This window comes from Eretmochelys imbricata, chromosome 4, assembly GCF_965152235.1.
Source record: "Eretmochelys imbricata isolate rEreImb1 chromosome 4, rEreImb1.hap1, whole genome shotgun sequence".
Taxonomy (NCBI): domain Eukaryota; kingdom Metazoa; phylum Chordata; order Testudines; family Cheloniidae; genus Eretmochelys; species Eretmochelys imbricata.
In genome coordinates this window covers 101,050,791-101,071,406 of record NC_135575.1, presented here as the reverse complement: position 1 = coordinate 101,071,406, position 20,616 = coordinate 101,050,791, and the positions used below count along the sequence as shown (strand labels likewise).

Here is a 20,616-nt window from a genome sequence, read left to right as displayed (position 1 = left end):
GGACAAACAGCCTCAGATATGCCTTGCTTCCCATTCCCCTACTTCCTCTGGTCGTAGGGAAGATACATCATGACAGAGCCAATATCCTTCTCCTAGCATCCTATTGGACCAGAAAGTTCTGGTTCACAGAACTTCTAACAATGTCTGCCCACCCACCAATCATGATCTTCCCATTCCCAGATCTCCTAACCCAGGAAGGAGGGGAAATCAAGCATCCCAATCTAGTCTCACTGTACCTCACGTCCTGGTGTTTGGATGGGTGTTGGAAACAGAATGCTCATGCTCAGCGCTCGTTCAGGTGATCCTTAATCAAAGTAGAAAAGATTCTACTAGAATCTGCTATCTGGCCAAATGGAGATGCTTTTTGGCCTGGGCACAACTCCATCAACATTCTCTAGTTACCTTAAGCATCCCAGTTGTCCTAGACTATCTCCTGTCCCTGAAGACTTCATGTCTCGCTATTAGTTTGCTGTGAGTACACCTAACAGCAATTAGTGCTTTCCACCCTCCATTGGAAGGACATTCTGTCTTGACGCACGCAGCTACAGTACGATTTATGAAAGGTCTGATCAGTGTCTTCCCACCAGTGCTTAAACCTACACCTCAATGGGACATTGACCTCATCCTGTCAATACTCACAGGTCTGCCTTTCAAACCAATGGTGACATGTGCCATCACCCACCTGTCCGTCGTTTGGCTAGGAAGCTCCGAGCCATCATGGCAGACCCTCCTAATACAGTGTCACAAACACAAGGTTTCTCTTTGGCTACACACCAAATTTCTCTCCAAGATTGTTTCTCAGTTCCACATCAATCAAATGATACACTTACCTATATTTTTCCTGAAAGCCCCATGCTTCCTCTGAAAATGAGTCTTCACTCTCTTGATGTCCAGTGTGCCCTGGCATTCTCCCTGAAAAGAATCAAACCCATTAGGAAATCACCAAGACTTTTTGTCATAGCAGAAACATTGCATGGGCAAGTCATATCCTTCCAGTGGATTTGTAAGTGGGTTTCAGATGCATCTTGGAATGCTACAAAATAGCAAAAAAAATCCTCCTCCTGTGGGTGTCATAGCTCACTCCATGTGAGCACAAGTTGCCTCCATGGCATCCCTATCTGACATCCCTCTGCAGGGCAGCCACCTGGAGTTCTATCCGTATGTTAACGACACACTATGCTCTAGTTTGTGCCTCAGCTGTGGATGCAGTAGTGGGATCGGCATCTTTGCTACCAGCTTCCTCGCACTTGCCTCCAGTCTGAACACTGCAATCACCCACATGTGGAATACGCATAGTGACCAGCACTCAAAGAAGTAGTGGAGGTTACTTATTGTAACTGGAGGTTCGTTAAGATGTGTGGTCCCTATCAGTATTTCACTACGCATCCCCCTTCAGATCCTGTTAGATGGGCAGTAAGAAGAGGAACTGGAGAGGCGTCGACCTTCAATGCCTCTTATATCCTCAGTCAGGAGTACAAGGAGAGCTACTGCATGTGTATGGACCAACAGACATTGCTTTGAAGAATTACCAGACTCAGGCACATGGTGCACATGCATACCATATGTGTGAAATACAGATAGGGAACACACATCTCGAAGAACCTCCAGTTACAGTAAGCAACCTACACTTTCAGGATGTGGTCCCCACAAAACATGGGTTGTAATTGTTTGATGACACCCCATATTGGTTCCAGTGTGGGGTGGTAGGTGACAACTAGGAGTGTGGAGTCAGTGGTTTGTATTTTTCCCCCCAGTATTGAAGCAGGCTCTTTTAGATTATTTGGGTGGCTTGTTCCATGAGGCAATATGCTTCATTTCTGAAGTTTCAGAGTAACAGCCGTGTTAGTCTGTATTCGCAAAAAGAAAAGGAGTACTTGTGGCACCTTAGAGACTAACCAATTTATTTGAGCATAAGCTTTTGTGAGCTACAGCTCACTTCATCGGATGTATACTGTGGAAAATATAGAAGATCTTTTTATACACACAAAGCATGAAAAAATGGGTGTTTACCACTACAAAAGGTTTTCTTTCCCCCCACCCCACTCTCCTGCTGGTAATACCTTATCTAAAGCGATCACTCTCCTTACAATGTGTATGATAATCAAGTTGGGCCATTTCCAGCACAAATCCAGGGTTTAACAAGAACGTCTGGGGGGGGTAGGAAAAAACAAGGGGAAATGGGTTACCTTGCATAATGACTTAGCCACTCCCAGTCTCTATTCAAGCCTAAGTTAATTGTATCCAATTTGCAAATGAATTCCAATTCAACAGTCTCTCGCTGGAGTCTGGTTTTGAAGTTTTTTTGTTGTAATATCGCAACTTTCATGTCTGTAATCGCGTGACTAGAGAGATTGAAGTGGTCTCCGATTGGTTTATGAATGTTATAATTCTTGACATTGGATTTGTGTCCATTTATTCTTTTACGTAGAGACTGTCCAGTTTGACCAATGTACATGGCAGAGGGGCATTGCTGGCACATGATGGCATATATCACATTGATAGATGCGCAGGTGAACGAGCCTCTGATAGTGTGGCTGATGTTATTAGGCCCTGTGATTGTGTCCCCTGAATAGATATGTGGGCACAGTTGGCAACGGGTTATGTTGCAAGGATAGGTTCCTGGGTTAGTGGTTCTGTTGTGTGGTATGTGGTTGCTGGTGAGTATTTGCTTCAGGTTGGGGGGCTGTCTGTAGGCAAGGACTGGCCTGTCTCCCAAGATTTGTGAGAGTGTTGGGTCATCCTTCAGGATAGGTTGTAGATCCTTAATAATGCGTTGGAGGGGTTTTAGTTGGGGGCTGAAGGTGACGGCTAGTGGCGTTCTGTTATTTTCTTTGTTATTTTACATTTGGGGACAATGTATACCTTCAAATCAGCGGCACTGCTATGGGTACCCACATGGCCCAACAGTATGCCAACATTTTTATGGCTGACTTAGAACAGCGCTTCCTCAGCTCTCGTCCCCTAACGCCCCTACTCTACTTGCACTATATTGATGACATCTTCATCATCTGGACCCATGGAAAAGAAGCCCTTGAGGAATTCCACCATGATTTCAACAATTTCCATCCCACCATCAACCTCAGCCTGGTCCAGTCCACACAAGAGATCCACTTCCTGGACACTACAGTGCTAATAAACGATGGGCACATAAACACCATCCTATACCGGAAACCTGCTGACCGCTACTCCTACCTACATGCCCCCAGCTTTCACCCTGACCACACCACACGATCCATTGTCCACAGCCAAGCTCTGCGATACAACCGCATTTGCTCCAACCCCTCAGACAGAGACAAACACCTACAAGATCTCTATCAAGCATTCTTACAACTACTATACCCACCTGCAGAAGTGAAGAAACAGATTGATAGAGCCAGAAGAGTACCCAGAAGTCATCTACTACAGGACAGGCCTAACAAAGAAAATAACAGAACGCCACAGCCGTCACCTTCAGCCCCCAACTAAAACCGCTCCAACGCGTTATTAAGGATCTACAACCTATCCTGAAGGATGACCCAACACTCTCACAAATCTTGGGAGACAGGCCAGTCCTTACCTACAGACAGCCCCCCAACCTGAAGCAAATACTCACCAGCAACCACATACCACACAACAGAACCACTAACCCAGGAACCTGTCCTTTCAACAAAGCCCGTTGCCAACTGTGCCCACATATCTATTCAGGGGACACCATCACAGGGCCTAATAACATCAGCCACACTATCAGAGGCTCGTTCACCTGCACATCCACCAATGTGATATATACCATCATGTGCCAGCAATGCCCCTCTGCCATGTACATTGGTCAAACTGGACAGTCTCTACGTAAAAGAATAAATGGACACAAATCCAATGTCAAGAATTATAACATTCATAAACCAGTCGGAGAACACTTCAATCTCTCTGGTCACGCGATTACAGACATGAAAGTTGCGATATTACAACAAAAAAACTTCAAAACCAGACTCCAGCGAGAGACTGTTGAATTGGAATTCATTTGAAAATTGGATACAATTAACTTAGGCTTGAATAGAGACTGGGAGTGGCTAAGTCATTATGCAAAGTAACCTATTTCCCCTTGTTTTTTCCTACCCTCCCCCCTCTGATGTTCTTGTTAAACCCTGGATTTGTGCTGGAAATGGCCCACCTTGATTATCATACACATTGTAAGGAGCGTGATCACTTTAGATAAACTATTACCAGCAGGAGAGTGGGGTGGGGGGAGAGAAAACCTTTTGTAGTGGTAAACACCCATTTTTTCATGCTTTGTGTGTATAAAAAGATCTTCTATACTTTCCAAAGTATGCATCCGATGAAGTGAGCTGTAGCTCACGAAAGTTTATGCTCAAATAAATTGGTTAGTCTCTAAGGTGCCACAAATACTCCTTTTCATTTCTGAAGTGTCCTTGTTTAGTGAAGGTGGTTTTAAGTGTGTATCCCAGATGTTCTCTTTGAAGCAAATTTTGTGGTATCTAAGTGTGTGACTGTAGATAACAGACTTTTTGGCGCATCTGAGGTGGTTACTGGATCTGTGGAGGTAAGTGTGGTGATCCATGGGTTTCTTGTATATAATAATTTTCAACTTCTGGGACACTGAGATCAGCTACAATAACAGAACCCTACAAATGACTTTATACAATAAGTTGGTTCAATAAAAGACATTTACCTCACCTGCCTTGTCTCTATTATGACCCAGGGCATGGTAAGGGAAATCAGTTCTAAAGATTAAACTAAACTAGGAATTTTTTCCTTTGCATCCCGAAGTCCCTACAAAGAAATATAACTATTTTCCTATAGAAAAGGAGGACTTGTGGCACCTTAGAGACTAACCAATGTATTTGAGCATTAGCTTTCGTGAGCTACAGCTCACTTCATCAGATGTATGAAGTGAGCTGTAGCTCACGAAAGCTCATGCTCAAATACATTGGTTAATCTCTAAGGTGCCACAAGTCCTCCTTTTCTTTTTGCGAATACAGACTAACACGGCTGTTACTCTGAAACCTATTTTCCTATAGGGAATCCTTAGGCAAGTTGTCATGAAATTCTTATTTTTAAAACTGTAGAAGTGTATCTCTTCAAAGAGAGCCCAAAAGTTCAATTTATAAAACTTACTTTTACAAAATTAGCTTATTTAAATAATATTATGGATTTTCTCTGTGCTTACATATGAATTCAAAGGTGAAATGGTGAGTAATTATTTTTACTATTTTGTTTTTTAAAGTAGCTATAATTTTATCTCCTAAGGGTTATTTTAGGTGTTAGGAATGTGTATTATTTTTATTGGAGTAGTGCCTGAAGATCCCAGTCCCTGATTGGGGCCCCTTTTGGCTAGGCCTTGTACACACTTATAATGAGCAGGTAATCCTTGCTCCAAAGTGTTTACAATTCAACCTACTGTTTCAGGGGAAATGTGCAACTTTGAATCTAGCTGCTGTTTTGAGGGGTTGCAGATGTATGTTCTACTCAAGTATGCACATGCCAAGCTCATCAAAGCCGGAGAACTTTGCCTTGCAGTACCATAGGGGTGGTTCTTGTGTCTTCCGGCCCTTAGCCCCTCCCCAGGCTATTTAAGGGCTGCACTGATCCAATACCCCATAGTTCCTTCATAGAGTCGCAGCATTTGGTGTAGTAGTTTACCTCACTGTTTGTTTCAGTTTTTTTCTGGAACTTTGTTGTATATAATTAATTGTTAGCATAGTTTAGAATTACCCTTAGATTTACCTGTAGTACTTAGAATAGATAGATAATTATCCTGGGTGATGCCCTCACCAGGATTTAAACATTGCTCATTATGTATAGTGGCTATCCCCAATAGTGACCCCACACACTATGTTTGTTGTGCCTGGGAGAAGGGCATATTAAAGAAAGGTGCTCCATCTGCGAGTGATTTAAAAAGAGCACACAGGTGGCGAGGGACGAGTCTAAAGCAGCACCTTTTAGAACATGCCATCTGGGCCGGTTTAGCACTGGGAGCCTCCACAGATCATCTGGCCCCACACTCCTCTTTGGAGCTGACATGGAATGTTGCTCCTGGCTTGAGGACTGGTGCTTCCCTAACAAGAAAGTTCTCCTTTCTCTGGTCCTTCAGGGAGAAGGTATATCACAATGACTTATGGAATAGCTTGGATGCCTCCTCCGCAGAGGTTGAGATACCATTCAACAAAGTTTCAAGTGACTTTGATTTCTTTTCTCAGTGACTTTTTGATACTGGACATTTGCAGCACTGCTATGTGGTTTTCCATACATACTTCAACCAAATACTATGCTATTATGTCTGCGTCCAAACAAGGTCAGCACATGACTTCTGCATTTGTGGAGGCTGGGCACGAGCACCCTAGAAATGGGGGGCCATGCCCCTTGCTCTGCTCTGAGGCCCACCCCCGCTTGACCTTCTCCCCGCAAGGACCTGCCCACACTCCGCCCCAAGCCCTGCTCTGCCTCCCTCCCTGGCCCCCTCACCTGCCACTCGCACCTCTTCGCCCCCTCAAGCCCCTCACCCACTGGGAGCAGAAAGGTGCAAGTGACAGGTGGGCCCTCGGGGGAAGGGGAGGAGCTGGAGCAGAAAGAGAAGCTGCACGGGAGGGGGGTAGGGGGGAAGTGGAGCAGCACAGGATGAGCCGGAGTGGGGCCTCGGGGTGGCACACCTCCAGAGGGAAGTGCACCATATCCCTTTTGGGGAGGCTTAGCTTCCCCTGGCCTCTTATACCCGCCGCCCATGCGACCAGATCAGATGCAAATTTTGGGAAGGCGCTCTTGCAATTGCATTTTAAGTAGATTCTGAGCCCTACCTCCTTCTGATACTGCTTATGAGTCATGTGAGTGGAATACACATCTGCAGCCACTCAAAGAAGAAAAGATGGTTACTTACCTGTAGTGTTACTCTTGTTCATGATGTGTGTGCAGACGTGTATGCCACAAGCCACCCTTCATCCCGTCTGCATCAAAGTCTCAATTCTTGACATTCAATGCAAAGAAACTGAGAGGTGTAGGGGCAACCCCATCCTTAAATAGCTTGGAGAGGGGCTAAGGGCCAGAGGGTATGAGCAGTGCCCCATACAGGTACTGTTAGGCAAAGTTATCTGGCTTTGGTGCGCTCAGTGCACGTACACCTGCATGGAATACACATTGGCACCCACAGCTCAATGAACAGCTGTTACAGCACAGGTACATAACTGTCTTTTGCTTGGCAGGTAAGTAAAAACTATTTTATAATAGTATTATAATATAATTTATATTATAATAGCCTAGTATAGGGATTCCTAATCTTTCAGAGCTGCCGATTCCCTCTCAGAATGTTTTTTGACCTCTTTTTCCAAAACCACTCATCCAAACTATGATTAGACTCTGTGGGGCCAGATTCTTGAAGGTATTTAGGCACCTAAAGATAGAGATAGGTACTTTTGAAAATCCTACTAGGTGTCCTAACTCCCGTTGATTTGAAGGGGAGTTATGCGCCCAGCAGTTCTGGGAATCTTGCGAAGTACCTATCTGCATCTTTAAGTGCCTAAACACATTTTAAAATCTGGTGCTAGTAGACTAAAGTCAGGACTGTAATGTGTGAACTCCTGAATTCTAATTCCACTCACTAGATCTCCTTGGTGATGATTAGAATAACCATGGCAATTAGGTATTAGGATTAATTAACTATTTATATAGTACACTGAAGTAACTATTTTGTTTTATAATGCAGTTATAATTTTTACCTTTTATAAATGTTGCAGTCATTTGAGATCTTAAATAGCTTTTCATACATAAGGAGAATTTATCAACATTCATTCCTTTTTTTTCAGCATATCACATTGATAAAGTAAAGATTAGAGGTTATTATGCATTTAAACTGACTGAAGAAAAATCAAAACCCAGATTTGGATTCTTCACTTCTGATTCAAGAGCCAAGTCTTCAATACAAATTTACAACAACCTGATTAGCCGCAATGGCTTTCCTGGAGAGTATTCTAGTGATCTATGTGATCAATCAGAGGAAAAAACACAGTGTACCTTCTGTTTGTTTCTCTCACAAGAGAAGCCTCTGATATTCTTTGGCTGCTGCCTTTTCTCCTCTTTTGTCCTGCTTCTAACAATTATAATTTTTCACAAAAGAAAAAGAAGAAAACTGTATAGGGCAAAAAACTTCCAACACATCTGTCCCCCATTTAAAAAGGGACACAAAGCTACTCTCAACTAGATTCATCACTGTCTGCATCTGCTTTCTGTATAGGATAAAGAGGATGGGACAATTTCTGAGAAGCACTATGTGAGTCACTCCAGTTATACACACCAAATAACATTCAGTGGAGGAATGGAAAATAATTACACAAGGGAGAAGAAAAACTGATGTTGATGGGTACCAGTGATTTTTATCGAGCTTTTGAAGCAAGTTAAATGGTTTCTCCTTGTGCCCTGGAATCATTTGTTAACTAGTTTGACTTGAAAAGATATTAAGCTGTGAGAACTGATGTGCACTTTTATATATGAATGTCTTCAAACTAGAAATTTTTGTGATGGACACTCAGATATGTTTGGTCATTCATAAGTTTGTATCTGCAGTTCTTTGCAAATGTGACAGCTTTAAAAAATTCCAGTTAAATTCAACACCAAGGATTAAATAGTTTGGACCAGATACTGGTCTTAGTTGCAAAGGCATAAATCTGACTAACTTCATCATTGACATAAATGCCTAACTCTTGACACTGGGAAAGTTGAGATTAGGTAATGGCTCCTAGGACAAGTTGGGAACAAGACATTATGATATACAACCACTGCTTATTTTCCCCTGGAAGGTAGGGACAAAAATCAGTCAGTCGTGTACAGATTTTTATTACTGGAAACCATTAAAACAAGCTTTATCTATTAATCCATCACAGAAAATAGATATGCACACAACTATAAGTAATATGTATTTATTTCTGGAAAATGTGCAAACTAGCTGCGCCTCCTGTACTCTTGGTAAACTGCCAGTGCAGCCCTCAGTGTTGCAAATCCTGTCATAAAGAAATATGAGAGCAGTTTGTTTAGAAATGTCTATTCTCTCAAGAATTTTATGTGTATTCTATTAAAAATGACATTTTCACAGGCTCATAGGTGTCTCAAAACGACCTTATTTTCACAAACCTGTTGTCTAACATATTTGTGTTTATAGAGATTACATTTACCCCACAATGTCTCTTACAAACTGTATTTTATGTGATGTTTAGAGATTGAGATGTTCCCATTCACATTAGTTTACTTTCTCTCTTGGCTCATTTGGTCAGTGGACAAAGCTCCCAGATATTGTTTCAGCACCCACAGTCTATTTCTACGCTACAAACTCTTTGGCAGCATAGCTCCCATGGATAGACACAGCATACACAGAGAGCAGCTTTTCTTGTGGTGTAGGAACACCACAGCCCCAAACAATATTAGTTATGCTGCTAAAAGCTGTCCTTTGTGGGCATAGTTGCATCTACACTGATGGTGTGTTTTTTCTTAAACATAGCGGTGTCAGTCAGGGGTGTGTTTATTCACACCCTGAGCTACCTTGAATTCGCAACAGAAATAGAATAAATGTGATATTCCTTTTGGAAGCCTGCAGTTTAGGTATAACTAGCCTGTTGTCTGGATAAATGTACTGAATAGGATGGCATGGTGTCATATATACCAGCCATAATTCTGGGTCCTTTGGGTTTGGGTTCTTTGCTACCCACCATCTGAGCACCTCATCATATGCCTATGCTAAATATCTGAAAAAAGACACACCTCTCTGGGGGTTTCTTTCACATATTAAGCTTGCATATACATAAAAGGCTAGGTCCAATTCTCTAGTGCATTAGCCACCTTGGGCTTATTTTCTCCATCCACATCCTCCAGCTGATACAGCAGGGTGAACAAGTCCACATATTCTCCTTTCCAAATTTGTTTTCCCTAAGTGTTTGATAAATTCTCATAGCACTCCCCATTCTCAAAAGAACTTGGGGTCAGTGTGTAAGGATGGGTAGCCTGCTACCTCTTGGCGGGGAGAAGGGGAGAGAGAGGAAAGCATCAGCCCACTCTATTTCAGTTAAAACATCTGTCTTGGGTGCACTGCCCCCGTGAATCCTACTTTCAGTCACCTGCCTCCTCAGCCCAGGGCCATGCTTCCCCCACACCCCAAGAAAGAGGCAGCCCTCCTACACCTCATAGGACCAGTTTTCCACTGCCCTAGGTGGGGGCAGAACTGCAGCTCTGAACATGGTGCACAAAGGCCTACTTCCAGCCCCCTCCCTTGCAGGGAGATGCTGGCAACCCTCACCACTACAGCCCGGAGGGGGGGCGCGGCTGGGATGCCTGAACACTCCTGCAGGGAAGCTCTTATTTGACCACCCTTGGGTGGTCCACTCACCTTCCCCAACCTTGGCCTCTGAGCCCAAGACCCTGCTCCCAGAACCCCTCCAGAGACTCTGTCCCAGTTCTCCCTTAGTCAGGGCTCCTCTAACACCTCCATCCCCATTGACTGAGCCACAACCCTGCTCCCCACGTACCACCTGCTGCTGGGTGTACAATCCTAGCAGTGAGCCCAGCTGCTGTGTGCCTGCCACCTTCAGCAGCCTGGATGGCTGCTGCCACCACCACCCAGCTCCAGGTGCTCACCCCAGAAATAGGTATTGCTCTCATAGCTTTGGTCCTACCCCTGCCACTCCTGGAGGCAATTGGGAAGGGGGACACACACTTTGCCCTAGCAGCTACTGCTGCTGTAGTGTGGCTGAGTTCTCCAGCCAGGCCCCTTCCAGGAATTGTTGCAGCAGCAAGCTATCCCCACAAAAGGGCACATGGATCCCAAGGAAGGTTTTAAATTGAGCGGTGTGCATGTGTGTGCAAAGAGCCAATTGCATGCCATGTGCCCATCTGGCCTATGGGAGGAAGAGACTCCCCTTCTGTCTGCCAGGCACATTCCAACATGTGACACTAGGGACAGGCTCTCCCCTCATGCCACCTCCACTATTGTCCCCTTCAGCCAACAGGAGGTGGAGAAGCCCCTTCCAGCATGTATCAGAGCCACAAGAAGGGCTCTCCCCTCCTGACAAAGGGAGTTACAGTAGGCATGAGCTTATGCATACAAGGATCATCATACACACATTCTGTTGTAACCATGGTTGATAGCCTACCAGCCATTGTGAAGGGAAGCTTCCAGATCAACCCTGCAACTCCACAAATCTCTGGGCAACAATGGCAGGTAGGGCCAAGGCATGTACACCCACATGCATCAGTGGAGGGATTGAGAGCACAACAGGCTGGGATATTTTTGTTCATCCTGGTGACATGGCAGATAGGATGCAAGGCCACTTTGTCAATGTAGGAAGCAATTAGAGGAAGGACAGATCTCTCCTCAAGGACACAGAGAAGCAGGAGATAGGCAGCCTTAACGTAAAGTTATGTTTGTTTGTAAAAGATATTCTAGTTAAGCAGAAACAGTGAGTACTAGTTTTGAGGCTTATCTCCTACTTTGAGAGATTGCATCATTTAAATTTTAACTGTATTTTGCATACAAAACTGCAGAGCTTTGCATTTATTCCCACATTTCTTTACAAAGTAAGTATTTCTTCAAAGCTTATATGTATAAGTTAATAATAGTACTGCAGATTTTATATGCAAAGTGTTTGTGACAGGGCTACAGTCACAAATTTGTTAGCTCTGCAGCCACACACTAAGAAAAACTTAACCATGGAGCAGTTCACTCCAAGCTGACAGAAGGTACCCACAATATTCAAAGCATCTATTTAGACTTTGCAGCGAAGACCCATGATTTCTGCAGCAGACAGGGAATTTTTGCAGTAGTTTCATTTAAGTACAGTGGTATTTAAATAACTGAAAATATCACAATGGTAGTCTTGTTTTTGACTAAGTTCATAAAGGTCTTACTCAATTAAATGGCAATTTTTTGTCTGTAGCCCAGTAACTTGAACATCATAGTTCTAAATTTCAGAGACCATTGTATTCAGTGTCCAAATTCCTACTCATTTTCAGGAAAAACTGAAGACATCAAAAGGGAGAAAATGGGGAACACATGAAGCCCCCCAGCCACTTCCAAACACCTTATAAATGGTCTAAAATCGCCTAGCAGACAATATTCCTATCTCATCTCAGCCTGTCCTCCCACTAGTTTAACATGTTCACACCCTTCAATGATTTATTCCTCAGGCAGAAAAATGCTAGGGGAAGAGGGTGACATGGGGGGCACAGAGCCCCTTTCATGGAGGAATGAGGGTTCAGAGCCCCCGCTATAGGGGGCAAAAGTGGGGGACTTGGAATGGGTGGAGGGAAGAATGGGGCACAGAACCCCTCGTGAGGGAAAACTGGAGGCACTGCTATGGGAATGGAGTGCACAAATAGCTCCTTCCATGGGAGTCTTAGAGAAACCCTGGTGAGGGCACTGCAGGGAGTCCTGGAAACAAAGACGGATGGACAGTAGCACATATGGAGTTTGTGGAGTGGAACAGAGGGATGCATGCAAGGAACTTGGCCTACACGAGCTACAAAGTATGCAGCCCCTACTGATATTTGGATTTTATTCTATTGTCCTCATCTTTAGTCTTCAGTTTACAATGATAACTTGACTAAAGCAGCTGTTGGTGAAGCAAGTTTTAGGAACTGTCAAGGTAATCTGAACCTTTGAAGTCAGAGAAAGAATGAAATGGGATTATCGAATAAACATATTAGAGTTTGCTTCTTCTGCTGAAGTGATCAACAGTTTTCACCATTTAAAAATCTTTACTTCAGAGTTAGCACTTCAATTACATGAACTGGACAGTCCACACATCTCAGAGAAATCATTTCAGGCTGCTTTCTTTTACACTAAGGTTCTGAGAGGCTATGAGTTACGTACACTGTTAATGGATGGCAAAAACATACAACAGTCTACTATGGCATCTTGCAAAACTAACTTGGGGAACTGCTTCTCCAAAGAGTAATATTTTAAGATAATTTTAAATTTAATATAATACACCAAATTATAGCCATTGTTATTCAGATCTTAAAGTCAGAACCCAAAATGTGGAATACTTGTTTTATTATTTTTTTTTTTAAAACACATCATTGTGTTCAGTGTTACACCAGACTTCCCATTCGGTACTTGCTGTATCAAGTAGTAAGTTACGGATGTCCCACTTGTGGTTTGTTTCAGAATCTAGACAACTGAAAGTAAGAAGAGTGCTAAATTATAAAACAATATATACAGTTTTAAGCTTTACTATGTCAGTGCAATCCCCTCTAAATTCCCTTAGATTTATTACTAAAAGTTTGTGGATATCTCAATATATTTTAAAAGCATATCTGATATAAAGCATAGAAAACTGTTCTACTTGTTAAGCATCACTCAAGAATTCAGACATAGAATCTTGTCACATTTTGATCATTTAAGCAGGAACATAGTTCAGATGCAATACAAGTAGCTGTTCTTCACCCATTTTTCAGTTGGGTTGACTAAAGCAAATGGTCAAAGTCAATGGCTCAAGAGTAACTAATCTTCTCCCTCCCCCAAAAGAACAGCAATAAAATGGAATAAATAGTCTTGCACATGGCTGAAGTGACTTCTACATAGCAGGTGATAACAGGGTTGATGTTTTAAATTGGCTTTGTCTGGGTGGAATATGTCTGTTTCAAGTGGAATCCACTGATACTAAAAAGTTAAAATTGCTGTACTAAAACTTTAGTAAAGTTAAAATAGAAATAGCCAATTTGCATATTCCCTTGCTTTTATGCTGCAGAAGGTACTCGTGACACTAATTTTAAACGCAACTTGAGACTTTTGCAGCCATCTGACACGCTGGTATATTTTGCAAACAAAATATAATCGTATTTGGATGAAAAAGCTGGTGGTATAAACGTCTGTAGACTGGTGAAAAAATCCTAAAGGAAAAGCTTGTAGCACCATTTAACTGTAAATTACTTCCATAATATTAAGTGTTTTAGTTTCATTGTTTGGTAACAGAGGACAAATACAAATGCATCAAGAAACTCAGTAATCAAACAATAGTGCATCAATTATTCAAAGTTAAAAAAATTATCTGCTCCTCAAGTGAATGGATGTCATGTTGGTGGGTTTACAGCTACTGAATGGCAAAAATACTAGGCAATGAATATGTTGCTAAATCTTCCTATCAATACACTGCTCTGTGCCATCACCAAACTAAGGAGCAAAAAAGTCTTACCACCAAATTCAAATGAGTCTGCACTCCAATGCCTCAAACCAGATAGGAACCTGAATAGCAGCTCAAGAGTGACAAAATATTGCTTGAAGACCTCAGCTATGGCATTATGCACCATGCTCAGGAGAACAAAGCCCAGACCTGATCTACTCTTAAGTTTTACCAATCTGTGTCAGTCAGGGGTGCAATTTTTTACTGACAATTATACCAGTAAAACCACTTGTGTGGATGCATCTGTACTAGTATAGAGGTGCTTTAATATTAGCATTGCTTATTTTGCTTCCTGAATCAGAAAAACCTACTCTGGTTTAAGCACTTTTATATCAGTATAATTACATTTAACCATACTGGGGGTTGCCTCTAACATATACTTAAAGCAGAAAAACTTAACTATAGACCAGTCCCTACTAGCAAGTAACTTTTCATGTTACCTGTTCAAGAGCACTGCCCCACGCACCCGTATTGATCATTCCCTGTTCCCAAAAATCTGCTGAAGTCTTTAAGACGGGGACCTGATTTATCAAATTACACATGTACCTTTGAAATTATAATACAGAATGTTACTGCATAAAATACCAACCTATTATAGTTTTATTCATCAGCCTGTTGTACTGTTCCCTTCTCGGAAACATAGATACCATCCAAGAATTTTCTGATATCCTTGTTCTTGACTGTGGTGGCCTGCTGGATCAAGGCAGCTACAGAAAAAACAAGAAATTTAAGACATAGCAAAGACGGTGCCCTAACTCAGCCCATTCTTATACACACTCCAACATTTCAGCTGATGACACAGAACTCAAACAGGAGATGAAATAGCTTAGAAGGGATACTGCCAACTTGAAATGACTAAACTTCTTTTTAAGCAGCCTGGAACTTTCAGGTGCCAACTCCTCTCACCAACAAGAGTTTTACAATAATGGTTTTAAATGTTTTTCTGCTGCTGCATAAAAGACAAACAAAATAAAGCTATACGGGTCAGTTTTACTGCTTTCCAAGTAAATGCACTGACAAATAATCTTTGTGTCTTCCATTCTTACACAATAAGTAGTACTTAATTTCTAGACAGAAGTTGATTTGAGCTATCACTTCAATTCAGTGAAGTTTTTCAGGAACAGTTTGTTAAAATATAAAAAAAAGTTCCTGAATTGACACCTGCAAATTAAAGGGCTCCTCCTACAGCTTAGTGACACATCTCTCTCCCTCCATAAATACTTATTATACAAACCTGAGTTTGATACCAATTCAATGTCATTCCCTTCAAGAATCAACTCATCCTTCTGGGCTTGAGATACTGCACAGGCAACACCTAAGGGAAAGGAAAGTACACAGTAAGCTGTATATTTATCTGTGGAAGTATGGCAGATGCACTTTATGTAACTTCTAAACATTCAAGGAAAAACAGTGGCTGTTTCAGAAATCCTGTTTGACTTCATTTATAGATCCATAAAAGACTATATGGATATTACAATAATTAGCTTCCTATTATTTATTACAATAGCATCCAGAGGCCAATATTAGGACTTCCCCCTGCTTTGTGCTAGGCACGATTATACATACAAAGTTTCAGCTGCTTTCCATTATAAAGCAGATTAAAACCTTCTCACCCTGTAACTCAAATCAAAACCACCCTGTAACTCAAATCAAAAATGAAGTGTAACATTAACAGATACAAGAGTTCGAAAATTTAAGAATCCATTTTGGATAGTCTAACAGCTTGGTCTGTTAAGCTCCAAATTTGGCTGAACATTATTCAGTTATCACTTGGGCACTTCAGAAATTCTGATGGCTAGTTTTGGATATGTCTGCTACTTTCTTTTTTAATTCAAGAACTGCACAAGTGAGATTAGTGAGGCCAGCCATTAGATCAAAATTTTACCTCTTACCCTCCACGCAGGCCAAAGACATTCATGTATCTTCACAAAATCCTCAAAGACCCACCACTATCAACGCCATTATAAACCACAAAAATAAGGTAGCCAAATAGACAGAGTGACAGCACCCACATAAATATCAGCCCTTATTGTATCTGCTAATGTTGTCTGAGATGCAACCAGTTATCTAACCTGATGCTTTCATCCAAAGTGGAGATCAAACAGATCAACTTGATTTACTCTAAAGTCCTTCCCATTGTCAGGTAATGGGTGTCCATCATAGCTCTTATTCATATCTGGCTGTGAATTCACAAGCTTTAGACAATCCCGAATACGAGCAAGAGCTGATTAATTCATTTACTCTAACCTGCTTGTCAAAATGTCAAATCAAAAACTTAAGTATTTTTTGTGAATTAAGTTGTAGTACAATGGGTAAGGCTAGTTTATAGGAATGCCTCCAATGGCAGATATTTAATCTCTACAGGTATAAAATGCACTTAGGGTTACATGTCCATTTGTCCAATAAACTTAACCAAAATGGCTACTGCCACAAACACATAACACACTGATGGATTACAGATAAGAGTGTATGTCAAATGAATAAGCTTGTTTGAAATTGTACTTTTGAAAGATTTCTGCAGACAGGCTGCAAACTAAGCTTTTCATATGTATCCTTAAAATAAATGTAAAGTTCTTACAGCAGTTAATTTTTCTGTACTCACTGTATTAAAGAGACTTAACACTGACCTCTCTACATAAAGCTACAACTTTACAAGCTTCATCAAGATTGCTACTTTTTTTAAGTCTAAATTAAATATTTCAAGTGATAATGAAAAATGTTTAGAACAAAGCCAAAAGCAGAAGTTTGTCATGCATGTATCTTGGAAACTAATAAAATCAAGATTGCATATGCGGGAGTGCAGATGCAAAATATGGGACCCTCAGAAAAAGTCTGGATCTATCCTGGTTTATTAAGAGATTATGATTTTCAGATGTTGATCATTCACAGGTTCTACTGAAAAATCGATCTGTTGTGAGCACCTAGCACCTTTGAAAGTCAGGCCATAAACAATATGTCTTCTGATGCCCATTACAAAGTTCACAGCATCGAATCTTACTAGAAGCAAGTTTGTTACAACAACATTCACAGCATGTTCACTTCAATTTGCAAAGTATAAGGCCTCTAACTAGACTTACCTGGTCTCATGCGTACCCTGCGGATATATTTCTCTCCCAGGAAGTTACGGATTTCCACAAGTGAGCCATTTTCCTGTATAACTACGTTGATGGGGAAGTGAGCATACACAGACCTCATTTTGTAACGAAAGCCCTGGGAGTAACCAAATCAAAAATTTCACCATGAAACTCAAATGTGTTACAGCAGCATTTCTCAAACTGAGGTCTGCAAGGGTACTCCAGGGGGTCTGCGGGCCCCCGCACATCAACTCAACTCCTCCCCCACCTTCCCAGCATCTCCTGCACACCAGAGAAGTCCAGGAGGCCCTGGGAGGGAGGAGTAGGAGGGGGGACAGGGCCCACTCAGGGGAGGGGGCAGAATCATGTCCGGGGCAGCCTTGCTGATCAACTCCTCCCCCTCCCTCCCAACACCTCCTGCAGCTCCCCTGCGTGCAGGAGGCACTGGGAGCGAAGGTGCTCGGGAGGGGGAGGGGGGATGGGGCGGGGGGGGTTCGGGGAAGAGGAGGGGCAGGGTTGGAGCGGTGGCAGGAAGAGGTGGGGCCGGACCTTGGAGGAAGGGGCAGAGTGGGGCCAGGCCTAAGTGTTGGTTGCTGGGAGTAGGCAGCAAATTTTAAAATCAAAATGGGGGTCCTCGGGTTACTGAAGTTTGAGAACAGCTGTGTTACAGAGCTATAAGACTGCAAAACTAGGAGATACGTTTAAGAGTTACTGGACAAATGTGATGAAATGTTAGACAGTTTCTGGAGAGTATTTTAACTTTTAATACAGAAGAGTTGCTTTTGAAGAATCAAGCCCTAAAGATCTTTAATGTTTCTGCTTAACATTCTCTCCCAACTCTAAAGTGATCTCACTGGCAAAGGCAAGATCATAGGTAACCCACACTGTATACAGTACCTTTCATTTAGCATTGCTACAAAAATTCTCATAAGAATAAAGTTGTCTGATATTGTTAAGAATCAAATGACAAATATTCTATTTCAAAATAAAACTTACCAATGTGACACCCTTGATCATGTTTTGAACATGACTGCAAATTGTACGAACAGTTGCCAGCTCCTTTCTGTTACCCCACCATTTGTCAACCCGTAGCTATAATAAAAGTTCAGCAAAGCGTTCAGTTTCAATTCAGAATTAACAAACATGTTACACATAAGGAATTAAACTGGTTTTTGTATAACCTTCAGCAAATCACTTAATCTCCACAAACCTCGATTTCCACATTTGTGAAATAGAGCTTTTAACATGTATAAAGGAGTCTGAGGAATACTGATGCAAAGTGCTTTAAAACCCTCAGATGACAAATATTTGTGTGAATGCAAAATATTGAACAGGAAGAGAAAGTACAGGGCTGTAACAAAGCAAACTTCCTGGCATTGTTCCATCAACCTTTTCCTGTATGGACTGTCTAGGTGAGAAGCTAGCTCCTTTTCTATATACATAGAAATATTTGACCTCTCCACACTGCCAACTATGGTGATGGCAAGTTTTGTGCTTGTTCATTAGCAAAAGCATTAACCAATTTCACATATCACCAGGCAGCCCTCCAATGGCGTATTTCTTAATCTATGCACTGGAAATTGTATGCCATCCTTTACACGTTAAGCAAAACACTAATGTGCCAGACCTATACTCTTTACCTCAAAGATTTTAAGCAGGTTTTAATGCTCACTTTGTCAAATGTTCATTCAAAGGGTATTAGGTTAGGGAAATGTTTTTAGAATGTCTTGGTTAGAAAAACTTGAAAATATGACTTCCCAGTAAGCAGAATCAAGCTTTCTATCTAGCTTCCTTGTAATCACCATCAAACACCAACTGAACTTGGTGATGAATGCATAGCTAAGGTACCAATGAGCACACCCCCCCAAAGTCATGGCCCAGCAGAACTGGAAAAGAAATTTGAAAGAGCAGACCAGGCACATCAGCTACCTTCATCTGCTATTAAATGACATATCCAAGAAAACTTAACTAAGATGCACTGAGCTATCAATGCAGCAGAATTCTAGGTTAATCTTGCTTACTACATATAGTTACAGTTTAAGTAATAAAATACTATAGCTGAACAAAATTAATTTGGGAAATCTAAAAGCATCCTGTAGTAAATGAATAAAATGTTCATTCAACATTTCTAATTACATACATACCCCACAATTTTTAACACTGAAAACCTCCCCAAAACTGTAGCTCCAAAACTGAACATTTAAAAAGAGCATGCCCGCTGACAGACACTCGTAATACCTGACTGCATATCAATACTGAACCCTGACTCAAACACCCAAGATACGCCTATCCACCTTAGAAACTTATATGATCCCTTGAGCACCTCACAATCTTTAGTATTTAGACTCACAATACCCTGTGATATAAGAAAATACTACTGTCACTTTTTAAAAAATACAAGAACTCAGACAAGCAAGGCTAAGTGACTTTCCAAAAAATCACACAGGACGTTCGTGGCAGAGCAGGGACTTAAACTTAAGTCCCTCATTAGTACCCCAGACACAAGATCATCCTTTCTCTCTCTGAATATAGAAATAATCCCAAAATATCCCTACAATGCTCACCTTCTTGTGCTTCTTTCCCAAGAGGGAGAGCTCTACATTGATGTGGTTAAAATCCCGTCGCAAGGTTCCTCTGGGACCTTTCACAATAACTGCCCGGCCCTTCAGAGAAATGTCGACTGGAAGATAAGAAAATCTAGTGTTAACCTGTTGCAGGACGAGAGTACAAAGCTTACGTGCCACTAGCAAGGGACTGTACCTTTCTCCGGGATGTCAACAGTCTGGTTGCTGAGAATGGTCTTCATTCTACAACGACAACCACAGGGTGAGAACAGAGACAACAGAGACCCGCACCGCGCCTTCCCCAGCCAGCCAGACCCAGCCCAGCCTCTCCGACCCGGGGCCCACAGGCCAAGGGAGCGGCCGCGCCGCCGCTCCACGCCCCGGCCACGCCGCGCAGGGAGCCCGGAACGCGGCTAGCGGGCTGCCCCACGCCTGGGCCCCCGCCATGAACACTCCACAACAGGGGGGCGGGGGTCACTGCGGGCGGGGCAGGCTCAGACCCGCGAGTGGCCGCCGCAGACCTGGCCTAGCAGCTCCCGCCCGGCTCGGGGAACCAGCGCCGGGCCCCGGCCGAGCTTCCTTGAGACCGGGGGAGGGGGGGAGGTCTGTGCCGGGGGCTCTCCCCGCCGGGCCGGGGGCAGGCACATCCCCGGGGCGGTCAGGACAGTCCCTAGAGCCGCCCTGTGCCCGGCGCGGCATCGTCGGGGCGCGGGGGGGGGCCCGGTGCCGCGGATGGAAGCAGATCGCGGACAGCGGACAGCCCTTACCTCGCTGCAGACCGAGGGGAAAGGGAGAGCGTCTTTCGTCATCGCGTTCTTGTATCCCGTC

The 20,616-nt window shown here is 42.7% G+C and overlaps 2 protein-coding genes across 2 annotated transcripts in view; one reads left to right on the top strand and one right to left on the bottom strand.

The window, feature by feature from the left end:
- Positions 1–8,185, top strand: part of KLB (klotho beta) — a 45,898-nt gene extending 37,713 nt beyond the window's left edge. The window contains 1 exon segment of the mRNA XM_077815741.1: positions 7,791–8,185. Coding sequence (XP_077671867.1) covers positions 7,791–8,185 — 395 coding nt within the window.
- Positions 8,186–13,004: 4,819 nt separating this feature from the next.
- RPL9 (ribosomal protein L9) lies at positions 13,005–20,610 on the bottom strand. The gene is made up of 8 exons (XM_077815742.1): positions 20,556–20,610; positions 19,985–20,031; positions 19,789–19,904; positions 18,221–18,316; positions 17,228–17,360; positions 15,385–15,465; positions 14,740–14,857; positions 13,005–13,146 (listed from the first exon to the last, which is right to left on the bottom strand). Exons 2-7 carry the CDS (start codon positions 20,028–20,030, stop codon positions 14,751–14,753), a joined length of 579 nt encoding a protein of 192 aa, XP_077671868.1. The 5' UTR covers position 20,031; positions 20,556–20,610; the 3' UTR covers positions 13,005–13,146; positions 14,740–14,750.
- Between the last annotated feature and the right edge of the window lie 6 nt (positions 20,611–20,616).

What these genes read in the sequence shown, in the direction of transcription:
- RPL9 (XM_077815742.1), bottom strand. Translation starts at nt 20,030, where the DNA reads ATGAAGACCATTCTCAGCAACCAGACTGTTGACATCCCGGAGAAAG. An exon ending in TGGGAAAGAAGCACAAGAAG is followed by an intron (nt 18,317 to 19,788) that starts GTGAGCATTGTA and finishes CTTTTATTATAG; the next exon opens with CTACGGGTTGACAAATGGTG. An exon ending in TGAATTGGTATCAAACTCAG is followed by an intron (nt 14,858 to 15,384) that starts GTTTGTATAATA and finishes TTTTTTCTGTAG; the next exon opens with CTGCCTTGATCCAGCAGGCC.